Source organism: Eublepharis macularius, chromosome 15, assembly GCF_028583425.1.
Source record: "Eublepharis macularius isolate TG4126 chromosome 15, MPM_Emac_v1.0, whole genome shotgun sequence".
Taxonomy (NCBI): domain Eukaryota; kingdom Metazoa; phylum Chordata; class Lepidosauria; order Squamata; family Eublepharidae; genus Eublepharis; species Eublepharis macularius.
Genome location: NC_072804.1, coordinates 47,155,761 through 47,176,705, shown reverse-complemented (window position 1 = coordinate 47,176,705; position 20,945 = coordinate 47,155,761). Strand labels below are relative to the sequence as shown.

General features: G+C 43.5%; 1 protein-coding gene across 1 annotated transcript; it reads left to right on the top strand.

Annotated features, from left to right (window-relative positions):
* Positions 1 to 9,343: 9,343 nt before the first annotated feature.
* On the top strand, positions 9,344 to 18,693 carry LOC129342950 (dynein regulatory complex protein 10-like). The gene is made up of 10 exons (XM_054998906.1): positions 9,344 to 9,484; positions 9,987 to 10,019; positions 10,192 to 10,233; positions 11,507 to 11,572; positions 14,321 to 14,347; positions 15,395 to 15,427; positions 15,639 to 15,785; positions 16,523 to 16,570; positions 17,649 to 17,683; positions 18,466 to 18,693. Exons 1-9 carry the CDS (start codon positions 9,344 to 9,346, stop codon positions 17,658 to 17,660), a joined length of 549 nt encoding a protein of 182 aa, XP_054854881.1. The 3' UTR covers positions 17,661 to 17,683; positions 18,466 to 18,693.
* Positions 18,694 to 20,945: the final 2,252 nt, after the last annotated feature.

Below are 20,945 nucleotides of genomic sequence, written 5' to 3'. Positions count from 1 at the left end.
CCATTGTGGCTTTCTTCTCCTGTAGCCTCTGGGCTGCCATAAACATGGTCACATTCTTCCAGGGTACAATAACACTCTGTCTACTCGCTGGAACTAGTAGAGCCTGTCTTCCAGGATGAAAACTCTGGCTCTTTCCTGAGGCCATGGTTAGGAGGTGCTTTTACCTGGACATTTAATCACTCTAACTGGGAGGAGGTCCCTAGGGCCAGTCTTGCTGTCTTTATGGTGTTTGGCTTTAAGAGCTGGACAAGAATTCTTCACATGCCCTGACTCCTTGCTATAAAAGCAAAGTCCTGAGGCAGGAGAAAGGTGCCCCTTCTCATTGGGAGCAACCGGTTTTCCAAGTCCTTTTTTATGGCTAGACACATCAGCATGTCATAGACTACTTACATCCTTCGCCCTTTCAGGGACTGTGTTGTATGGGAGTTTTTAAAAATTTAATGCATGAACCTTATGGAGACCCTGACAAATCTTTACTATATTTTTGTCCCAACCTGCTCACTTTAATCAGTAAGTAAGGCTCAGAGCCCAGTGTTGACATGTCGTGTGACCTACAACATTTTCTAGCAAGTCACAAGGGTTTATGTAATTCCTAGCACACTGATAGCTCTAACCTAACACTTGGGGCCCTTCATTGCTGTTTGAACCTGGCAAAAATGTATTTCTTTATGGTCAACATCTTCAAATAGTTGAATCTATGTTGGATGACTTGAAATAGTCGATTCTAACTATGATGATTCTCTAACTTAATATGAATGTACACAGATCAAGAGAGGGGGTGCATGAAGGGATGAGCTGGTGCTTGGCTCTCGTGGCCCCTTCTTATATGCCCATGGTAATGCCAATCGCCTCTTTGGAGTCAGGAACGAATTATCCTCCAGGCCAGATTGGCTGAGGATTCTGGAGGCTTTTTGCCTTCCTCTGGGCATAGATCAGAGTTCAGTGAAGGAGGTGGCAGGGGGGCTAGCTGTGAATTTCCTGCAAGGGGTAGGGCTCCCTTAGAGCTCTATGTTTCTATGTTTCTGCGTTTCTATTCCATGGCCGTTTCCAGACGGCTTACCTGGCTCTGGAACGTTGCGCCATCTTGCGGGGAAAACGCGAAATATCACGTTTTCTCGTGCAAGTTTTGCACGATGTCATGCGACGTTGCGCAAAACTCGCGCGAGAAAACGCGATATTTCGCATTTTCCCCGCAAGATGGCGCAACGTTCCGGAGCCAGGTAAGCCGTCTGGAAACGGCCCATGATGGCCATTTAAGCACTTTGAGTCTGTTTTGCAGATTATTGTTTTGATGTTTTAAAATGCCTTTATTAGTCGCAAGCCTCTTTGGAAAGGCAAGATATAGATATAGATATAGATATAGATATAGATATAGATATAGATATAGATATAGATATAGATATAGATATAGATATAGATATAGATATGATCAATAAATAAATATTATGGGAAGGAGAAGTTCTCCTGTGGGCTGCCTTTGGGCAACCTGGAGGAAGAGTGGGGTATCCGTGTGAGAAGAATTTTTGTAGGGAACGAGAGAATCTTTCACGGGTCAGACATCCTCTCTCCTCCAAAATTATGAACTTTTAAGATTTTAGAGTCAAATGACTGAGTTGGAAATTCAGTTTTACTTTACTTACAAAACCACCTTCTTCATCTGAGCTCTGAAAGAAAAAAACATTTTTGTTATTTAGTTTTCTCACTCCCCCTTATGACATTGGCAATTTAAATAGTTGTCGAGATTCGTATTCGTATTCGTATTCGTATTCGTATTCGTATTCGTATTCGTATTCGTATTCGTATTCGTATTCGTATTCGTATTCGTATTCGTATTCGTATTCGTATTCGTATTCGTATTCGTATTCGTATTCGTATTCGTATTCGTATTCCTACGGGTTTGTACTCCCAAGTAGACATGCTGAGAACTTTGTCACAAACGTGCTCAGCTGTCAAAACATACCTTGTTCATGCGTTCACGTGAATTTAATGTTCACATGGAGCTGCCTTATACCAAATCAGACCCTTGGACCATCAATGCTAGAATTGTCTATGCTGACCAGCAGCAGCTCTCCAGGGTCTTGGGCAAAGGTCTTTTACATCACCTTCTACACGGTCCTTTTAATTCATGGTGTCAGGGATTGAATCTGGGGCCGTCTGCATGCTAAGCAGATGGCCTCCCTCTGAACCGTGCCCCTTTCCCATGTTCAGCTTGCACTTCCTTGGTGACATGCAAAGAGAGCTACAGATCAGTTTGCCTCAGTTTGGCAGTACCATGCCAAGAAGAATTGTACCTGTGCTGTAAGCCATTTGGTTGTAGCAGCTTGCAGCTGCTTTTGCCCAGTTCAAGAACTAAATTATCTCTTTCACCTGGCAATGGAACTGGGGGTAGCCAGGTGTGTGATCAGTTTCATCTTGGACACCTGCATACAAGTTTTCTATTTCTTCCTCCTCAGCATCTTTAGTTGGGGCATAAACTTGACTGATGGTTATGTTAACAGGTCTTCCCTGAAGTCTGATTGATATTACTCAGTCAGACTTTGCGTTGTAGCTCTTGACTGCTTGTGCTATGTCATGCCTAAGTATTAGAGCAACACCATTTCTTTTGAGTTTGTCATTTCCACAGTAAAACTCTTTATGGTTTTCCAACTGAAAATGTCCTGAGTAACTCCACATTAGTTCACTCACACCCAGGATTGCAATGCTAAAACGTTCCATTTCTTGTTTTACTATTTCTAGCTTACATGGCTGCATACTTCTCATGTTCCATGTTCCTATTGTGTGTGCCACACAGCTGTCTAAGAGGAAGAACTACCCATTTAAGAAGCATGCTCATCCAAATATGCATAAGAACATATTAATTACTTATTCATTTACTTTATTTATACTCTACTTTTCTCCCCAGAGGGAACCCAAAGCAGCTTATTTCAGTCTTTTCTCTTCCATGTTATCCTCACAACAACCCTGCGAGGTAGGTTAGGCGGAGAGGCTATGACTGGTCCAAGGTGACTATGTGAGCTTCCAGGCTAGAGTGGAGATTTGAACATGGACCTCCCAGATTTGAACCTGGACCTCCCAGGACCTCCCAGACCTGCTAACCACCAAAAAAGCTGGCTCTCCAACTGAAACACAACTTGCACATTAAATATGCCATTAAAATGGAGGCATCACATTAAAATATATAGTGAACCTTGTAACATTTTTTTAAAAATCCTTTCAAATAAAACTTGAGGAAGCCTTTTGATATACTTCTATGAAAATGGGATAAGGGAGAATCCAGACTGCAAGGTGGTTTCCCTAAATACAGGAAAGCGCATTCCCAGCTGAGATGTGCATGAACGTCTCTGGTTAAGGGCTTCTATTCAATTCAAGTCAAAATTCAAAATGAGGCATATTGGGAGCTGGTCACAATCTTGACATTTCAGCTACTCTCGATTGGACCACCATTCCAAACCAAAGGATTCTTACCTGCGCAGGTGCCGAGAGAGAGCAAAAGAAAGCAACCACAAAAAGGAGCCGCATCTTTCTTTCCCCTCCTTGGCTTTTCTCGACCTTCCTGCAGTGACATTATTGAGCTCTGTTTGCTACATTTAACACCTCCGTCGGCAGGCCTGATTGCCCAAACCTAAAGCCCCTATTGTCTGTTCACTTTGCCTGTGAGGAAACGTTGGAGGGTTGGTGAGGCGTCAACTAAAACGATTTAACTGAACCCAGCTAAGAAGTAACAAGGGATCATTATGCTGTTGCCTCCCCACCAAGTTTTCAAACTATCTTTTTAAAAGCTGTTGACATCAATTTAGGATCAGAAAAGGAACCACAGTTTTGATAGTGAGCAGAAACCATTTATTGGGGTTATGTTGATACTTAATTTTCTTCAACAAAAAAACCCATCGAAAATAAAACCAGTGATGATGGCAAGGATATCATGCTTTATATTCGACCTTGAAGTACAATCTCATACTTCATTTAGTCATGTATAAGTAGGTGGTCTTTTATCTTCTTTCCAGATGTGGCAGTAGCCTCTAGTTTTGATAACTCTATAAGGAAGTAAGAGAAACTGAGCACGTGAAGCTGTCTTATACTGAATCAGACTGTTCATGCATCTTACCCAAATAGGTAGTCTCCTAATTATTTGGGGGAAATTAGCTTAAGGAGACAGAGGCAGTAACTGGGATTCTCCACCAATGTTTACAGGGATCTTGCCCTAAAGAGAACTCTCCAAATAAATCAGTCAGATGATCAACCTGAAAGGTTTTTATTATTAATAATTTACATCATTTATTTACTTATTTATTTACGTCATTTATAGTCCGCCTTTCTCATTGAGACTCAAGGAGGATTGCACAGTATGAGGTTAATACAATCAGTATCAAGTAAGTATATTTCGATACAATAGCATAAAGTAAACATATACAAGTTTAAAGACATAGCATTAGCAAGGATCCAAAACAGAGTAGAAAAAATTCTGGAGCAAAGCGTAATCAATTCTATGACTAACATTAGACAACATGGAGCACAGGTTGTACATAGGAGTACATATTTAAAGCAGCAGATAATATATAAGGCAAAAATGGTGATGAAGTCTATGGTCCCTAACTCATTAGCGAAGCATCTGAGGCCCCATCCCGACAATACAGCCCTCCCATTTGAGTAAAAAGCCTTTTTGAATAGTTCGGTTTTGCATTGTTTATGGAAAGCCCGGAGAGTGGGGGCTCTTCTGACTTCCTCAGGCAGGTCATTCCACAGGATAGAGGCCACCACAGAGAAAGCCCTTGTACGAGCTGCTGCTGACTTCACCCATGTGCAGCCTGGCACCTGCAGGAGGGGAGACATAAATAAAAGGAGAGACATATAAGCAAACACACGTGCAAGGCTATTTAAAAGGAAATCTGGGAGGAAAAGGGGGAAAGCAATTTCGGGGAAGGCGGCCTTCCAATCTCTATTAAAACTCAGCTTCCTGGCTAACTTTGTGACTCCCTTCACGTGCTCCCCCTCATGTAATTCATCTCTTGTAGCTTAGCTCTGAGGCAGCCATCCTTCAAAATCTACTGCCCGAAGCCACTGCCTGACCTCACCTTATTGTAAAATCATCCTTATCCACAACTATAGAATGAAGGGATAGCAGTTAAAGTGGACTGTAGTCAGAAGATGCCATTTTTGAATGCTCCCCTAGAAAAGAAATTAGCATGGCAGGAAGATTCTGCCTCAGTTTGCCGCTTGATTTGATATGTTCGTATGTTCAAGGACTTCTAACTGAGAGAAGGGAGCCTTTGATATGATTCCCTAACACAGTTTGAAGTTGCATAGTCCATTCCACCACCAATATAGCAGTACTACATCATGTATGTGTGGAATAGGCCTAATTTGAGCTTCCTTGAGTGGGGGGGGGAGACATTTTCATCTTATGCAGAGTTTCTTCTCCTTCTTGCTCTCGCTCTCTCTCCCTTCCAAGCACCTGCTGATTTTGGCTCATCTGCCTGAGCAACAGCAGTTCTGCCAAGTGGCTATTATTGACTCATGATGCTCTTTCAGCTCGCTGCCTTTTTACTGAACAGATCCTTTTTTCTGGCCTCCCTTATCAGTGCTTATCTCCCTTCTACAAACAGTAGGTGAACCATTCAAAAGCAAGTCCAAACTGAAGCCACTTTTGACTCAGAAAACTGGTACAACCTTAGATGACTGGATGAAGGTACTGTACTAGGGTTGCTAACCTCTAGGTACAGCTTAGAGATCTCTCAGAATTACAACTCATCTCCAGGCTACAGAGAACAGTTCCCTTGGAAAAAATGGCAGCTTTGGAGGGTGTACTCTATGGCATTATAACCCATTGAGGTTCTTCCTTCCCCAAACTTCTCCCTCCCCAAGTTCCGCCTCCATGTTTCCAAGAATCTTCCAGCCTGTTGCTGGCGAGCCTAATTGCATTGGCCATACAACAAAAAACTAAAGAAGATGATCCATTCTCAGTGTTTGAGGTAGATCATTATTAAAGCAAGTATAACTTCCTCTTCCCTTCTGGCCCTTGTGTACCTCCTCACTCCATCCATTCTCCCTCCCGGGTTCCCTTTTGCTCCTCGATTCTCCCCCTCAGGTCTTGTCTTCTCGCCACATCATTTTTTGTAGGCCAATCCCTTGATGAGGATCCCAATCCCAAGATGAGGATCCCAATCCCAAGATGAGGATCTGGGATCCTGAGTCAAGAACCTCATCTCCCCTCTTGACCCCTAGTTGTCACAAGAACCTATGAAGAGCCCTGCTGGATCAAAGTATTGGTTCATGTAGTCCAGCATCTTTTTTCACATAGTGACCAACCAGTTGACTAGGCAGGCCAACCAGTGGGTTATTGAGGCTAAGACCTCCCCTTGAAGTTGCCTTCTCACACTGATATTCACAGATCAACTGCCTCTCCATGTGGAGATTCCCTCCAGTCACTATGACTAGTAGCCACTAATGTCCTTCTCTGGCTCATGGACATAATGCTGCACTAACCAAATTGATGACTGGCATGCGAACGACACGTGAACAGACTTACACATGTCTCCCCATTGCTTTCCTGAATACTTGCCAGCATGGTCAGACTGCGCTTGATCCCGTGTCTGTGCTGGCATGGGTTTCTTCTGTGCTCCTCCAAGACACAGGAATAGTGTCCCATCATGCACTACCAGTTTGCACATGCTTAAACCGTCCCCTGTTCCCTATTGCCTTTCTGTGCAGGAAGAGGGAAGTGGAAGCAAAACAGAATTGCCGCTCTGCAACGGCCACTCGATGATATTGACTGCAGACACTCTCCAATGCAACTACATGTAAACTGCTTTTTTGCCGACACATGCACAGAGCAGAGCCACGAACATGAGTTCACCAGAAGTAAAAGAGACACTGAAGGGTAAGGAAAAATAATGAATCTGGACACTCGAGTAATTTGTCTCGTCTAGTTTGGTTCTGAGAGAACCAATCAGAGTAGACTTGGGGCTGTATAAGGTCTAATATAACTCTTCAGTCCTAGTAACACATCTTCTGCAGAAGGAAGGGTCTCTCTCTCTGCTTGTTTCTGGCACTTGTTTCTTTTGTGGACTTCACCCTCGACTGCCTGTGATGCATTCTGGCCCTACTGCCTGTTGTAATGGATGTGGCCTCCTACCTCCCTGCAGTGACCCCTCTGCCCTTGGGAACTATTGTTGCTATATTGAGCTTGACCTCTGGCCTGATTGTGACCATATTGCTTGCCTCTGGCATTGCATGTTCCACTTCTGATGGAGGAAGGTAGTTTAATCAGATCCTAGACAACCCTGACAGCTTTTATACATCCTTACAAATAAGTGCCCCATTTCAGCAATTAAGGAAGAGGGACACAAAAAGACATGAACATGCCTTGACCTGGCAGAGGGTATTTAAACATTCTAGGCCTTTATGCTGACCGAGATAGCCCAGGCAAGACTGATCTTGTCATATCTAAGAAGCAAATCTGGGTCAACCTTGGTTAGTAATTGGATAGAAGACCTCCAAGGAAGACCAGAGTTGCTATGCAGAGGCAGGCCATCTCTGTTAATCTCTTGCCTTGAAAACTCCAGCAGGGGTCGACATAAATCAGCTATGACTTAAGGGCACTTCACTATCACCAGGGCTGAAAAATAGGGGGTGGACAATGCATCGTTGCTTGCTCGCACAGATTCAGTCACTTCCTCATGTTGGTCTGTGACATCATTGCATTTGTAGTTTGATCCCTGATTGGCTGGGATCATGTCATGGAGTCAAGTCAAGTCAAGTCAAGTTTATTATTACAGTCTGCGACTGGCACATATAAAACCATTTGCAAATCAGTTTAAAAGCAGTTGAGACTGGATACAGAAGAAGAATGATGAATAATTGTAAGAGTAGAAAAATAAGATCATCATAAATTAGTTGTTTAAAAGGTTAAAATACATTCAGTCTGCCTTGTGTGATTTACGTTGCTTGTAGACCTGGGCACAGAATCTTGCTACCTGACGTGTTGTCTGGTGATTCCGATCAGACAAAAGATAATCAAGTTTGATTTTATTTGAACTTCCAGGGAATCTTTTTACTAATGGACTGATGGTTTCCGCTCTAATTTTACTGTGACTTGGGCAGTTGAAGAAGATGTGCTCCATTGAGTCAATTTCTCTTAGGGGACAGGAGCAAAGCCTAAGAGAGTAAGGGACAGCTTTAAACTTTCCTTCCAGAACGGCAGAGGGTAGAGTCGAACTTCTAGCTAAAGCAAATGCCCTTTTGAAGTTACTGGATTCAAGAAAGTAAAAATAGGATGCAGGAGCGGCAAAATATTTAGTAATATCTGAAGAAATAAAACCTGGTGCTCTAAGTAAATCTGTTTGTCTTTCAATGTCTGTCACTCTCTGCTTAATGTCATGGAGTCATCCTTTCAGGTACCTGAGTTTGGGGGGTGGGGGGAATAACGACCGATATGTGTATTAAAAGGAGAAATTTTGCCAACCCCTTTGCACCCTTCAAAATGGCAGCTGGGCACTGCAGACTTTTGAAACCATAGAACTCCATTCTGACTGGCCCTTTCCACAATGATAGCAGCTTAACCAAAAGCAGCCTGCATTGTTCAAACTGCCCCATTGCTCTGTGACATTTCAAAAGCTCATTGCCAAAAGTTTCTCCTTCATCATCATCATCATCCATCATCACCATCATCGGTATCAATACTGCCATTACTACCTTCACAAGGTTCCCTAGTGCATTACGGAGCCTCTTGTGAACATTGCTAATCATAATACTGTCAGAAAATAAAGCTGCTGACTCTAGCTAGCTAACAAACTTACAGTGAAATCCTAAGCAGAGTTACCCTTGTCTAAGTCCATTGATTCCAATGGTCTTAAACTGGAGTAACTCTTCTTAGGATTTCACTGTTAGTGGAGCACTTTGGTAATTTGGGTTGCTTGCACAGCCTGAAAAAAAGAATGGCTTGTGTTTGACAACGTTAGGCAAAGAATATCTTGGTCAACATGAAAGATGTTTGGGGGAAGTGGGATGAATTATTTATTTTTTTAAGAGAGGGTTGGTTATTTGGTTTGGAGAAGATATAGCAAGAGATTAGTGTAGACAATCCAAGAATCAAAGCAGGTAAAGCACAGGTTGTTCTTGTCAACTTCAGAAGTGCCAAAACCCACACTGCAAACCATTCAGACCCCCTGACCTTGCAATTGCTAAGTCAATTGATGTGTCTTTCTTTTGGCCCAGTGTTATGATATTGTTCCTTATGGTGGTTCCGGTTATGCAATTTGTCCTGTGACCTTTCCTTAATGATAACATCATAACCAGCCTGCATGGACAATAGGGGCATTGATGTGGGGGCACTGAAGCTTGCACGATGAAGTATAAATGCTGCCAGGTGCCAACGGACAAGATCACAAGAGGACTTCAGTACCTGAAAGACTGGGAGACAGAAAAGATGCTGCTGCTGCTTCCGCTGTTTGCCAGTTTATTCCTTGTGGCCTCTGGCCATGTAGTGGTAAGAAGGGGATTTGCTCTATCCTTTGGGTTTAATCTTTAATTGCAGCTAAAAATTCAACTTGTTTTGAAGCAATATATAAAAGTCACCTTTTCAACCCTAACCCTAACCCTTCCCTGGTTACAATATGAAGCCTCTTAAACTCGATAGTTCCGATGGATAGCCATATTGGTCAGCAATAGAAAAGCAAGATTCAAGTCCAGTAGTACTTTAAAGACCAACAAGGTTTCCAGGGTATAAGCTTTTGAGAGTCAAAGCTCCCCCGGGAGCTACTGGACTCAAATCTTGCTCTTAAACATAATGTAGTTTAGAGCTTCAGCATGCCTTAATCTGGCCCTGGAATAATAAACTTCTCCAAGGTAAGAGAATGATCATAATCAGTAATAACACCATTTGCTGTACTTGAGCTGTTAAAATAAGAATTATGCAATCCATACTGTTGAAAATGTAAGGGATGATAACGCAGAGAGAATTCTGATTTTTTCCTCCTTCCTTTCCACAGAAGTCATTTAAAAAATCGGAGGTGGCAAGTGAGGTGAGAACTACAGAATGATACAAACTTATCAATATTATATTTATTTAAAATATATGCTGGGAGATCCATTTATGCAAGTAATGTTTTCTTTGAGCCGTAAGCTGACCCTTTCGGCACAACTCATCCTGGGGAAGAAGAGACCAAGAATTTCTGTGTTTTCTTTCCTCTGCAGGTCGTTTCTCCCTTACTTTCCCTCTCAAAAAGATCTGTGCACGTAAGTCTTACTCAGGCGAATGACATTTACAAATAGTTACATAAAAATGAACAAACATAGCCTGGAGTGAAATTCCAGAAAAATAAAGGAAAGAAAGAATGGACTGTTAACAGTTTGTGCATAACGAAAGGATGGTGTTATGTAGAAATACGTTATGTAGAAACATGGGCGAGGGGGAGGCACCACTCTGGTGGCTGAAACATGGGAAATCCTTGGTGGGAAAGCAGCCCTGGAAAATGCAATTGAATTCTCAGTATTTAAACTCTAATGTCATCTACATCTCTCCCAAGGAGTTTCATCTGTTTCCCGTTATTATTATCTTCTATCAATGGGTGAAGGGGTTTTTTGTTGTTGTTTGCTCTGTTTGGCATACCCACAGTAATTGTTTTTGGTCTGCTCCCTGTTTTTTGGGGGGGTGTTATGTCAGTTTGTATGTTTTTTATTGAATTGTATGTATAATTTATTTTAAATGTTTCTGACATTGAAATGCTCTGAACAGGATAGCCCAGGCAAGCCCAATCTTGTCAGGTCTCAAAAGTTAAGGAGGGTCGGCCTTGGTTAGAAATTGGATGGGAGACCTCCGACGAAGATCAGGGTTGCAGAGGCAGGCAATGGCAGACCAGCTCTGTTAGCCTCTTGCCTTGAAAAACCCAGCAGGGGTCTCCATAAGTCAGCTATGACTCAACTACTCTTTTCACCACCGATGATGAGATGTTTTCAGGGCTTTTTTTCTGGGAAAAGAGGTGGTGGAACTCAGTGGGTTGCCCTCGGAGAAAATGGTCACATGGCTGGTGGCCCCGCCCCCTGATCTCCAGACAGAGGGGAGTTTAGATTGCCCTCTGCGCCGTGGCGCGGAGGGCAATCTAGACTCCCCTCTGTCTGGAGATCAGGGGGCGGGGCCACCAGCCATGCGACCATTTTCAAGAGGTTCTGAAACTCCATTCCACCACGTTCCAGCTGAAAAAAAGCCCTGGATGTTTTAAAGTTTGATGTTCACCATCTTGGGGACCTTATTTGGGTGGAAAGGCAGCATGGAAATAGTTTAAATAAAATAAATAAACGAATCAAACAATAAGTTCCAAAGGCCAAGATGGCAATTGCAAAATGGTGGGGGAAATATGAAAGGGAACCATTGCCCTGAACTATTGATCTTGGAGAGGAATATATAAGTCATATCCAATCTAAGAATACACAAACACCCCAAAACAAACACTTTCAAGTAAGTCCAGTCAATTTGGCAAAAGGCTTGGATTTTTTTTTATGCTTTCCACAGGATAAGCTTGAGGCCAAACACCACGTCCATGAACATCTTCAAGACCACGATTTCAAAAAAGCTGTTGTGAGTGTTTCAAACCAATCCCATAATCCTGATTCCGAAGCAACCTCTAACAGAGAAGCTTTGTCAGCATTCGGTTACCGGTTATAAACTGAACAGGTCCAAGACATAGCCTGGCAAGGAACATGCTGAGTGTATACAAAGATGCTGTGTTTGATTTTGTTCTTCTCTGTTGCCATCGAATGCCCTTTGATTTCGCTTGCTTTTATTGCTGGTATTTCTGATTAGTTTGCTTGTTTTTCAGTGTGCAAACTGGAGAAAAGTAGCTTGGGGTGGAAGGCAAGAAGGGAAAAGTTTAAGCCATCTCTTCTTTGTCCATTCTAGATGTCAAATATAATGTGCACGGGAGGGGGAGGGTTTAGGGAAGAGAAGCTGTAATTTAAAAAATGGGAGACACGTCACAAGTAGCATTTCATTTACCCTTCGGATGAAGATAGACACGGTATTTAAAATAAGTCCCAACAATTTCTTCTCCCTGGAATAAATTGTATGAATTGTGTGAGCCCAGATGTAATCCTGCCTAAGATAGTTGCCTGAAAGAGATACAAAATCCCATGCATGCCTACTCAGAAGTAAGTGGCTCTGTGTTCAATGCCGCACGTAGGATTGCATCCTTTGTCACACATAGCAATGAGTTGACCATCACAGAGCTACCAGACTTCATTACAAAACGGTGCCTGTGCATTTATCCATGTACAGCATGCTTCTCCTTTGCTGTAGGAAGACATTAGAATCCTTTAAAAAGAAGTGCAAAAAGTCCCCACTTGTCCAGGGATTGGGAGAAGCAGGAGTCTTGTTCACCTTCCGTTCACTATTCAGTGGTCCTGTGGTCACATTGTATTGTATTGAATTGGACCCTTGGTCTATCAAGATCAGTACTATGGTTGTTGTGGATTTTCCGGGCTGTATTGCCGTGGTCTTGGCATTGTAGTTCCTGACGTTTCGCCAGCAGCTGTGACTGGCATCTTCAGAGGTGTAGCACCGAAAGACAGGGATCTCTCAGGGTCAAACTGAGTTCAGTTTGACACTGAGAGATCCCTGTTCAGTTGTTCAGAGATCCCTGAGTTCAGTTTGACACTGAGAGATCTCTGTTCAGTTTGACACTGAGAGATCCCTGTTCAGTTGTTCAGAGATCCCTGAGTTCAGTTTGACACTGAGAGATCCCTGTTCAGTTTGATACTGAGAGATCCCTGTCTTTCGGTGCTACACCTCTGAAGATGCCAGTCACAGCTGCTGGCAAAACGTCAGGAACTACAATGCCAAGACCACGGCAATACAGCCTGGAAAATCCACAACAACCATCATTCTCCGGCCGTGAAAGCCTTCGACAATAAGATCAGTACTGTCTATTCAAACTGACAGAAGCTTTCCAGAGTCTTAGACAGAGGTTATTCCCATCATCTACTTCCTGGCCCTTTAAACTGGAAATGCTGGGGTTCAAACTTGGGCCCTTCTGCATGCCAGGCAGATGTTCTACCGTTGAGCCACAGCCTCTCCCTGACGGCCAATGGTGACCAGTGGTCAATGGCCACTAAAGCAACCTCTGCAGCTGGCCTGTACAATAAATGTGCAGAACTGGATTACGGTTCAGTTAGCAGATCTTGACCCTAGAGAGAAAGGAATGTTTACACAGAATGTAGCACGAGTCTGTCCTTTCAAACTGACCTTGCTACTCTATGGTGTGTGTGACTTTGTCTTTACCCTTTCAGGGCCGGATCGATGAGGGGGCAGGGGGGTAGTCTGCCTCCGGTGCCACCAAAGAGGGGACACCGGGTGCAGCTGCCAGCCGCTGGGAGTACACCGGAGCTGGCGGCGGCAGCACAGGTGGCTGAATGGAGGGCTGGGAGGCCGGCCTCGCCATTCACCTGCCCCGCCAATGGGGCAGCTGGCTTGCCATGCACGCAGAACAGGGAGCATGCAGCAAGCCAGCCACTCCATCAGCGGGGCAGGCAAATAGCGCGGGTGGCCTCCCAGCCCTCCGCTCAGCCGCCTGTGCTGCACTGCCAGCTCCGCAGCATACCATGCACTGGAGCAGCTGGCTCGCTGCACAGGCGGCATGCCTCCAGGCCCTGCGTGATGCTGTTATGGAAGTGATGTCATCACGCAGTGTGGGGAGCACATGCACACTGTGCATGCATGGGGGCGAGGGGAGGCCAGATACTGATGTTTCCAAATTGATGGATTATCTGTAGAGTGGAAGCCCTCAGGTCTTTAAATCTGAGTTTGCTTAGCAGAAGACAGACCCCTTTAGTGTATTGTCGAAGGCTTTCACGGCCAGAGAACGATGGTTGTTGTGGGTTTTCCGGGCTGTATGGCTGTGGTCTTGGCATTGTAGTTCCTGACGTTTCGCCAGCAGCTGTGGCTGGCATCTTCAGAGGTGTAGCACCAAAAGACTGAGAGATCTCTGTCTTTTGGTGCTACACCTCTGAAGATGCCAGCCACAGCTGCTGGCGAAACGTCAGGAACTACAATGCCAAGACCACGTCAATACAGCCCGGAAAACCCACAACAACCATAGACCCCTTTAGTGTTTATCAAAGAGGATAACTCATTGAAAAACTACAGAGACACCTACACAAAGCTTGGATTTTTTTTCTTGATGGTAACAATCCCTGGGTTTTTTTCCCCTCAATCCAAGCCAGACATCATGGAGTGAAAGTAAATCCCACCTTAAAATCCCCACAGCTTTCTCCCTTAGTAGAGATAAAATGTCACACAACAATGATTCCTGTTTCTTTTTCTCCTCTGCAGGTACTTGTGAAAAGATCAGTGAAAGAGGTAAGTAGCTGTTTATTTTTATTTATTTATTTTATGTTTATAGTCCACCTTTTTCACAATGCAATCCTATGAGGAGTTACTCCGGCCTAAGCCCATTGAAATCCATGAACCTAGACTGGAATAGCTCTTCATAGGATTGCACTGTCACTGAGACTCCAGGTGGGTTGCACAGTGTAAATGCAATCAATATGGTGAAATATCTAATCAAGCAATGAACTAAGACAAGAATGACAGACATCTGAACCAAGCATGGAACATTAGATATTATTCCGAATGCAGAAAACATGGTATTGCACCATCCTACTTCATAAAAGGCTAAGTGTATTCAAGACAACTCACTTTCTACCCTGGTGCACCACCAGAGGGCGCTGCTGTGGAGAGAAGCTCAGATGAGGCAGCCAGACCTCCAGAGAGCATGCCATGGTGGGAAGCCCAGGCTGGGATCAGGCGTGGAGCAGGTGGCACTGCCCATCTCCCACCTTCACCCAGCTGGAATCAGGAGCAGAGCAGGTGGCAATCCCCACTCCTGCTTCACCTGGCCAGGATCAGACGCAGAGCAGGCAGCAAGGTCCACCCCTTCACGCGGCCGGGATCAGGAGTGGAGTAGGTCGCAATGCCCACCATCTTTTCACCTGGCTGGGATCAGGCACAGAGGAGGTGGCCATGCCTGCCCCCCCTTCATCCGGCTGGGATCAGTGACAGAGGAGAAGGGAATGCCCGCCTGCCCGCTCCTCTTTTCTAGAGCCCGTTTTATTTTTTCCCACAACAGGCTTTGTTTCTAGTTAGATATAATGCATTAAATGATATTACATCAATAGAAAACAATACAAAGGAGGATTTATACATACAAGAAATAGATCCTATCCTCAGTGGTACAAGAAAATGGTATTTACATCACTGGGTTCTTGTTGCTCATCACATCAGCAGAGCACGATCAAAGCTTTGCTCTTCCAGTGTGTGGAGCAAAATATCTTATCCCACATTATGCCTGCACTTGGGGTCAAAACAGGATTTGTTAACATTTGGATTTTTGTTTTCTTCCCACAGGATGATGACAACGACGACGATGTAGAGGTTGTGGTAAGTGTTACGAACTAGTATTATAAAGCCTTTGTGCCCAATGTAATCCCTGAAGTGCAAATAGGAGCTTCAGGAAGAGGGAGAGGAAATTCAGATTTGCAAAATGGGCTGGGAGAAAGTGTGGCTGATCTCCTTCTTCCTAAACTATTTCTCCCCAAGGTAAAAATGAGGTTTCTTCAAAACAACTCCGTAACTATTCTTTGCTTTCTAGGAGGATACTGGAAATGCTGAATATGTCAAAGTGGGAGGAAAAGGAAAAGGAAAAGGCAAAGGAACAGAGAAAGGGAAAGGAAAAGGAAAAGGAAAAGGAAAAGGAAAAGGAAAAGAGAAAGGGAAAGGGAAAGGCGGGAAAGGAAAGGTAAGGATAACTTCCCACAGATCACTCTTTTTTCTTCCCGTGATTCTGATCACTGAACATTCTAGTTTAAGAGGGCTGCTGGCATCCAAATCTCTTAGACCACCACATGCTTCTGTTAGGACATGGGCTGCTTCCACACACGTTGGATAATCTACTTTCAATACTCTTTAGTGAACATTTGAAACTGATTTTCCTTGTGTGGAATAAAAAATCCACATCTAAAGGATTGCAAAAGTGCATTGAAAGTGCCTTATTCAAAGTGTGCGGAAATGGCCATTGACCGACAGACCCCTCTAGGTCCAAACCTTCATGCATCTGTCAGATCTCCTCTTGCTTCCCTGACTGCTCTCCCCATCATACCCTTTGGTTGCCTATAGAGGGGAGTAGGGGGACAAAATTCATGTCACGCGTAGATCTGGGGAAATGTTATTTATTTATTTTTATTTTATTTATTTCAAATTTTTATTCCGCCCTCCTCACAAGGGGGCTCAGGGCGGATAACAACATATTATGATTTGCATTCATATAATATGTGGGTTGAGTCTGCTTGGTGTTTGGGAGGCGACAGAAGTAATCCTTCTCTGGGGGGGGGGGTCGTGGTGAGTTGTAGCAGCTCTTGCCCCATAATACAGCGCTTGCAATTTTCTACATGGAAGTTACAAATCCAAAGCCTGGGAAATCTGTCCTGTTCCCTGCTGTGTCTGTACTATGCACTAATCTCAGGCATTTCCATGCAGGGAGGGAAAGGGAAAGGGAAAGGAAAGCCGCAAGAAGGAGATAGCGATGTAAGTAATCTTGATTGCTAGTCATGTTGATCGCTAGCAAATATGTCTGTAGACATCACGTGACTGACCTATAAAATGTTTTTGTACCTACCTATCAACAATAATGTTAGTTGATGGCCAGAAAGACAAAAACAATCCAATGTTTCTTCTAATCTACAAACACTTTTCCCAGTTTCCTGGAAACAATTTTAACTCACCCTAGGTGACCGGACAAGTTGGCCATGTAGCAGGCTGCTGTGTGTCCGTTAGTTAGTTAGTTAGTTAGTTAGTTAGTTAGTTAGTTAGTTAGTTAGTTAGTTAGTTAGTTAGTTAGTTAGTTAGTAAATGTTCTCTTGCCTCTCCAAAGTCCTACTTGAGACAGCTTACAAGGAAAAATACCATAAATCATCATAAAGTACTAGTATTAAAAATCCATTGAAAACAAGCCAGGAGCATAAAAACAGCAACAAAAAATATTGATAAAACATACTGGAAGCAATCATATCCAGCAGTCATCATCTGTGCAATGTCATGTTTATAGTCTACAGAGATTTCATCTTGGTTTTAATTTGGAATATTTTAATGATTTTGTGAGCCTCCTTGAACTGTGTGGAAAGTCAGGGTAATGCTTAGACAGACAGACAGACAGACAGACAGACGGCGAGGGAAAAAGTTACACTGAGTAGAGACTGTTTATAGGGGTTAGATTAGGAGAGCCCAGTTCAGATCTCTACTCTGCTATAAAGCTCTTTGTGTAACCTTGGGACAGCCATTCTCCTTCATCCAAACCTACCCCCTAGGGATGTTGTGGCAATAACATGGAAGGAATTCTGCCTGCACTTGATCTAAGGAAAGATCAATCCTTCATCTGGGAAGTTGTCAGGTGAATTACACAACAAGGCAGTCATAGAGGGCTCCCGATGTATTGAGTCGCTCAGAGAAAATGGAAGAATTAGGGGATACCCTTAAAAATAGATTATGCATTGGAAAGCAATAGGCCTTCCAGTTAATTATTACTGTAGATGTTATTACCTATCATGCTTTGCTGAAAAGAAATACGAAGCTCAGGATGCATTAAACTTTGTGTTCTCTCTAATAGGATAGTGAATAGACTGAAGAAGGATCCTGCAAATGGTAAGTCTCTTGATACTGAAGCTTCCAGAGGGAGAAGGTAGTGCCTCCAGGACCATTTTTCTTTTACCTAAATAAATGAGAGCCGTTCATTCCTCCGGGGATAGAGACTGGGTGAATTCAGATGCCCTAATGAACTAAATCTGCTCAGGTAACTCCTGTTTGTCTGTTATGATGGGGTGATTCTGCCCAGACTGCAGCCTGTATCATTCCTCCCATAGAACTGAATGGGAGCCATTGAAAATTGAGTCTGCTCCTTTCTGCCTAGCTCTACCCTCACCTCTCTTTTCTGAAGAAGTGCACTGAAACTCACAAAAGCCTTACCATACATTTTGTTAGTCTTATAGGTGGTACTGGACTCTTGCTCTTTTCTACTCTCTTTTCTTGGCAATACTAGAGAGGAATATGGGAAAACAGCTACTGGGAACAGAAAGTTAAATTCTGCAAATGCGGTGGTGAATGCTCATACTTTTTTGAATGCTGGCATTCCCATAGAAATGCCAACAATCCCACTTCGATTGAGAATGTCCAACAGCAGCGGAAGCAGCAGGTCTGAAGTCCCCCAGTCCAGGGATATATACAGAGTGATTCTAGCAGTCACATTTGGGTGAAGGTCAATATTTGCTGCTGAATCTTTGAATTTCCAGACATTCACGACATTTATCTGGAAGGTCAAGATCCACAGCTGAGCATCACCATTCACTGCTTTTCCAAGTTCCGCTGCAACATATAAATTAGTATTTGAGTCCGTTGGTCATAATTTCTCCTTCTTCACTTTTTTCCAGCTTTTGCCTAACGTCATTTGACATCTGAAGCAAGAAATTGACTGCTGATCTATAGACCTTCATCCATGTTAGATAAATAGACCAGAGATTCCACTAAAAAATAATACAAACTGTAGAGTACCAGGAATAAATGTTGCTTCTTTGCAAATTATCCTTTTTTTCCTGATCTAATTTGCTTCTACCTTCTGGGGCTTGGAAAGGTTCATGCCAATAAAATCCTAACACATCCGCAAGAATTTTGTTATCCTTTCATATTTATAACAAATGGGTTTTACATATCCTTGCAAGAAAGGCTAGGCCAAGTTACCAGTGGTTTCCTTACCCCCATATGCCAATGTTGGTAATTCATGAAAAGTTAAAGAGCCGACCCTCTGCTACTTAACAAAAACTTCTTTTGACTGGTTCTTTAGTTTGTCCACCAGACCCAAAATGGAGAGGATCTATGAGTCTTGAGTTTTGCCCTAATAAAAATGTACATTTTACCATTGTGGTGGAGAGTGATGTCAAGTCATAGTTGACTTATAGCAACCCCTGGTGGGGTTTTCGTGGCAAGAGACTAACTGAGGTGGTTTTCCATTGCCTGCCTCTGCAACCCTGGTCTTCGTTGGAGGTCTCCCATCCAATTACTAACCAAGGCCAACCCTGCTTAGCTTCTGAGGGCCAAGCTACACATGACGAATGACACTTGAATGACAAGTGTATTTCTCCCTGTTCACTTGCCCTCCACTCAATCCACTTGCCGTTCAAGTGTCATTCGTCATGTGTAGCTTGGCCCTGAGATCTGACATTTTGTCATTAATGGCAGGTGTTCTCCTAGAAGTTTGGAAGGGCTGTTTATTTGTTGTTGCTAATTCAAGTAACTATTTGTCTTCTGTTTTCTCTCCCTAACTGGGCTTCTGTGTTGCTAACGGCTGCAGAAATGTAACTGATGTGATTTGGTATCCCTAAGCCTCCATTCATGAAAAAGCTACCTCCAACAGCTGAAATGCAGTTTATTAGAGGCTCCTCCCCCCTTTTGTTTATTTCTTAACAGTCTGATGACCCAGCGGTCTTGAATAGAACCTATCTTACAAAGAACACTCTATGATCATTCTTGGACGGAAGCCACGGCTTTGAGAAATTGTTAGAGGCTTAAAATCCCTGTCAGAATCCAAGGTGGCTGGCTACCTTGATTTGGAATTATTTAGGAAAATAGATACTTGGTTTAGTTCCTCACTACCTTCAAGAACAAGTGCTATCAATAGGCAGAATTTACTGAGAGCAGCAAGGTATGAATAAATAATGGACATCCGTTGGAAAGTGAGGTCGCTTCAAGTTTTTTTCCCTGCACAAATCATTAGCATACATGTAGGGAGATGATAGCAAGAGTTAGCTTCCATATTTATAATTTCCTTGTAACAGCATTGCAAGGCAAACCTGTGGCATTATGCCCCTGATTTCCAAACAGAGATGGTGGTGGAACATGGTTGCCAACTCTATCTGGAGCTTGGAATTGGACATACCCAAGGTACACATCCCAAGAACCTATCAGAAACCTGACTGATAGATGCAATCTTTCTGCTTGTTCCCAAATTACAAGGAACATCCCATGCTGAAAATGGTGTTGCATCTTACACTGGAGCTCCAGCAATGATTTTTAAGAGAGCTGTAAGTTGCATTGGACAGCCATTATTATAGCCCGTGCCTTTCTTTTGCCACACTGCCATCTACAGTCCAAAAGATTTGGAAGATTTTTCCAATAATTAATTCTAGAGGGGAAAGTACGATAGGTATTTTGAAGTACTATGGAAACCTCCAAAATCAGGGAATAGAGACAGATGAAAGTGTATATCACATGATGTGCCTCTTGTATGTAGGGTTGCCAGCCTCCAGGTAGTGGCTGGGGATCTCCCGGAATTACAACTGGTCTCCAGGCCACAGAGATCAGTTCACCTGGAGAAAATGGCTACTTTGGGGGGTGGACTCTAGGGAATTATGCCATGTCAATGTCCTTTCCCTCCCCAAACTCCACTTTCTCCAGGTTTCACGCCCCAGATCTCCAGGAATTTCCCAACTTGGAGCTGGCAACCCTACTTGTATGCCACCTGTAACTATCCGAAAACCCTGATTATCTGTTTGCAGCCGTAATGTCTGGTCCTATGCATGTTTGGGGTGGCCTGATCTCATCAGACCTAGGAAGTGAAGTAGGCTCAGTACTTGAATGGGAGACTCTGCAGAGGAAGGCAATGGCAAAGACCCTTGCTGATGTTGCCATAAGTCGGTTGTGACTTGATGGTGCACAGACGTGCATGTTTACTTGTTCACCACCCAATTATTCTCACTAAGTGGGCATAGGATTGCTGGTGTAGTTTCATTACTTCGACAACATCATGGATAAGGTTCACTCTATTCTGAATGGTCATGCAAGCCTCGGTCTCCTCCGTCCAGTGCAATGAAACCACAGAGTTACAGAAATGGAAGTCTGTTTGTGGAATCAGGTT

Coding starts and splice junctions, on each gene's coding strand:
- LOC129342950 (XM_054998906.1), top strand. CDS start 9,344: ATGAAGTATAAATGCTGCCAGGTGCCAACGGACAAGATCACAAGAGGA. Junction 9,485..9,986: donor TGGCCTCTGGCCATGTAGTG/GTAAGAAGGGGA, acceptor TCCTTTCCACAG/AAGTCATTTAAAAAATCGGA. Junction 10,234..11,506: donor TCTCAAAAAGATCTGTGCAC/GTAAGTCTTACT, acceptor TGCTTTCCACAG/GATAAGCTTGAGGCCAAACA.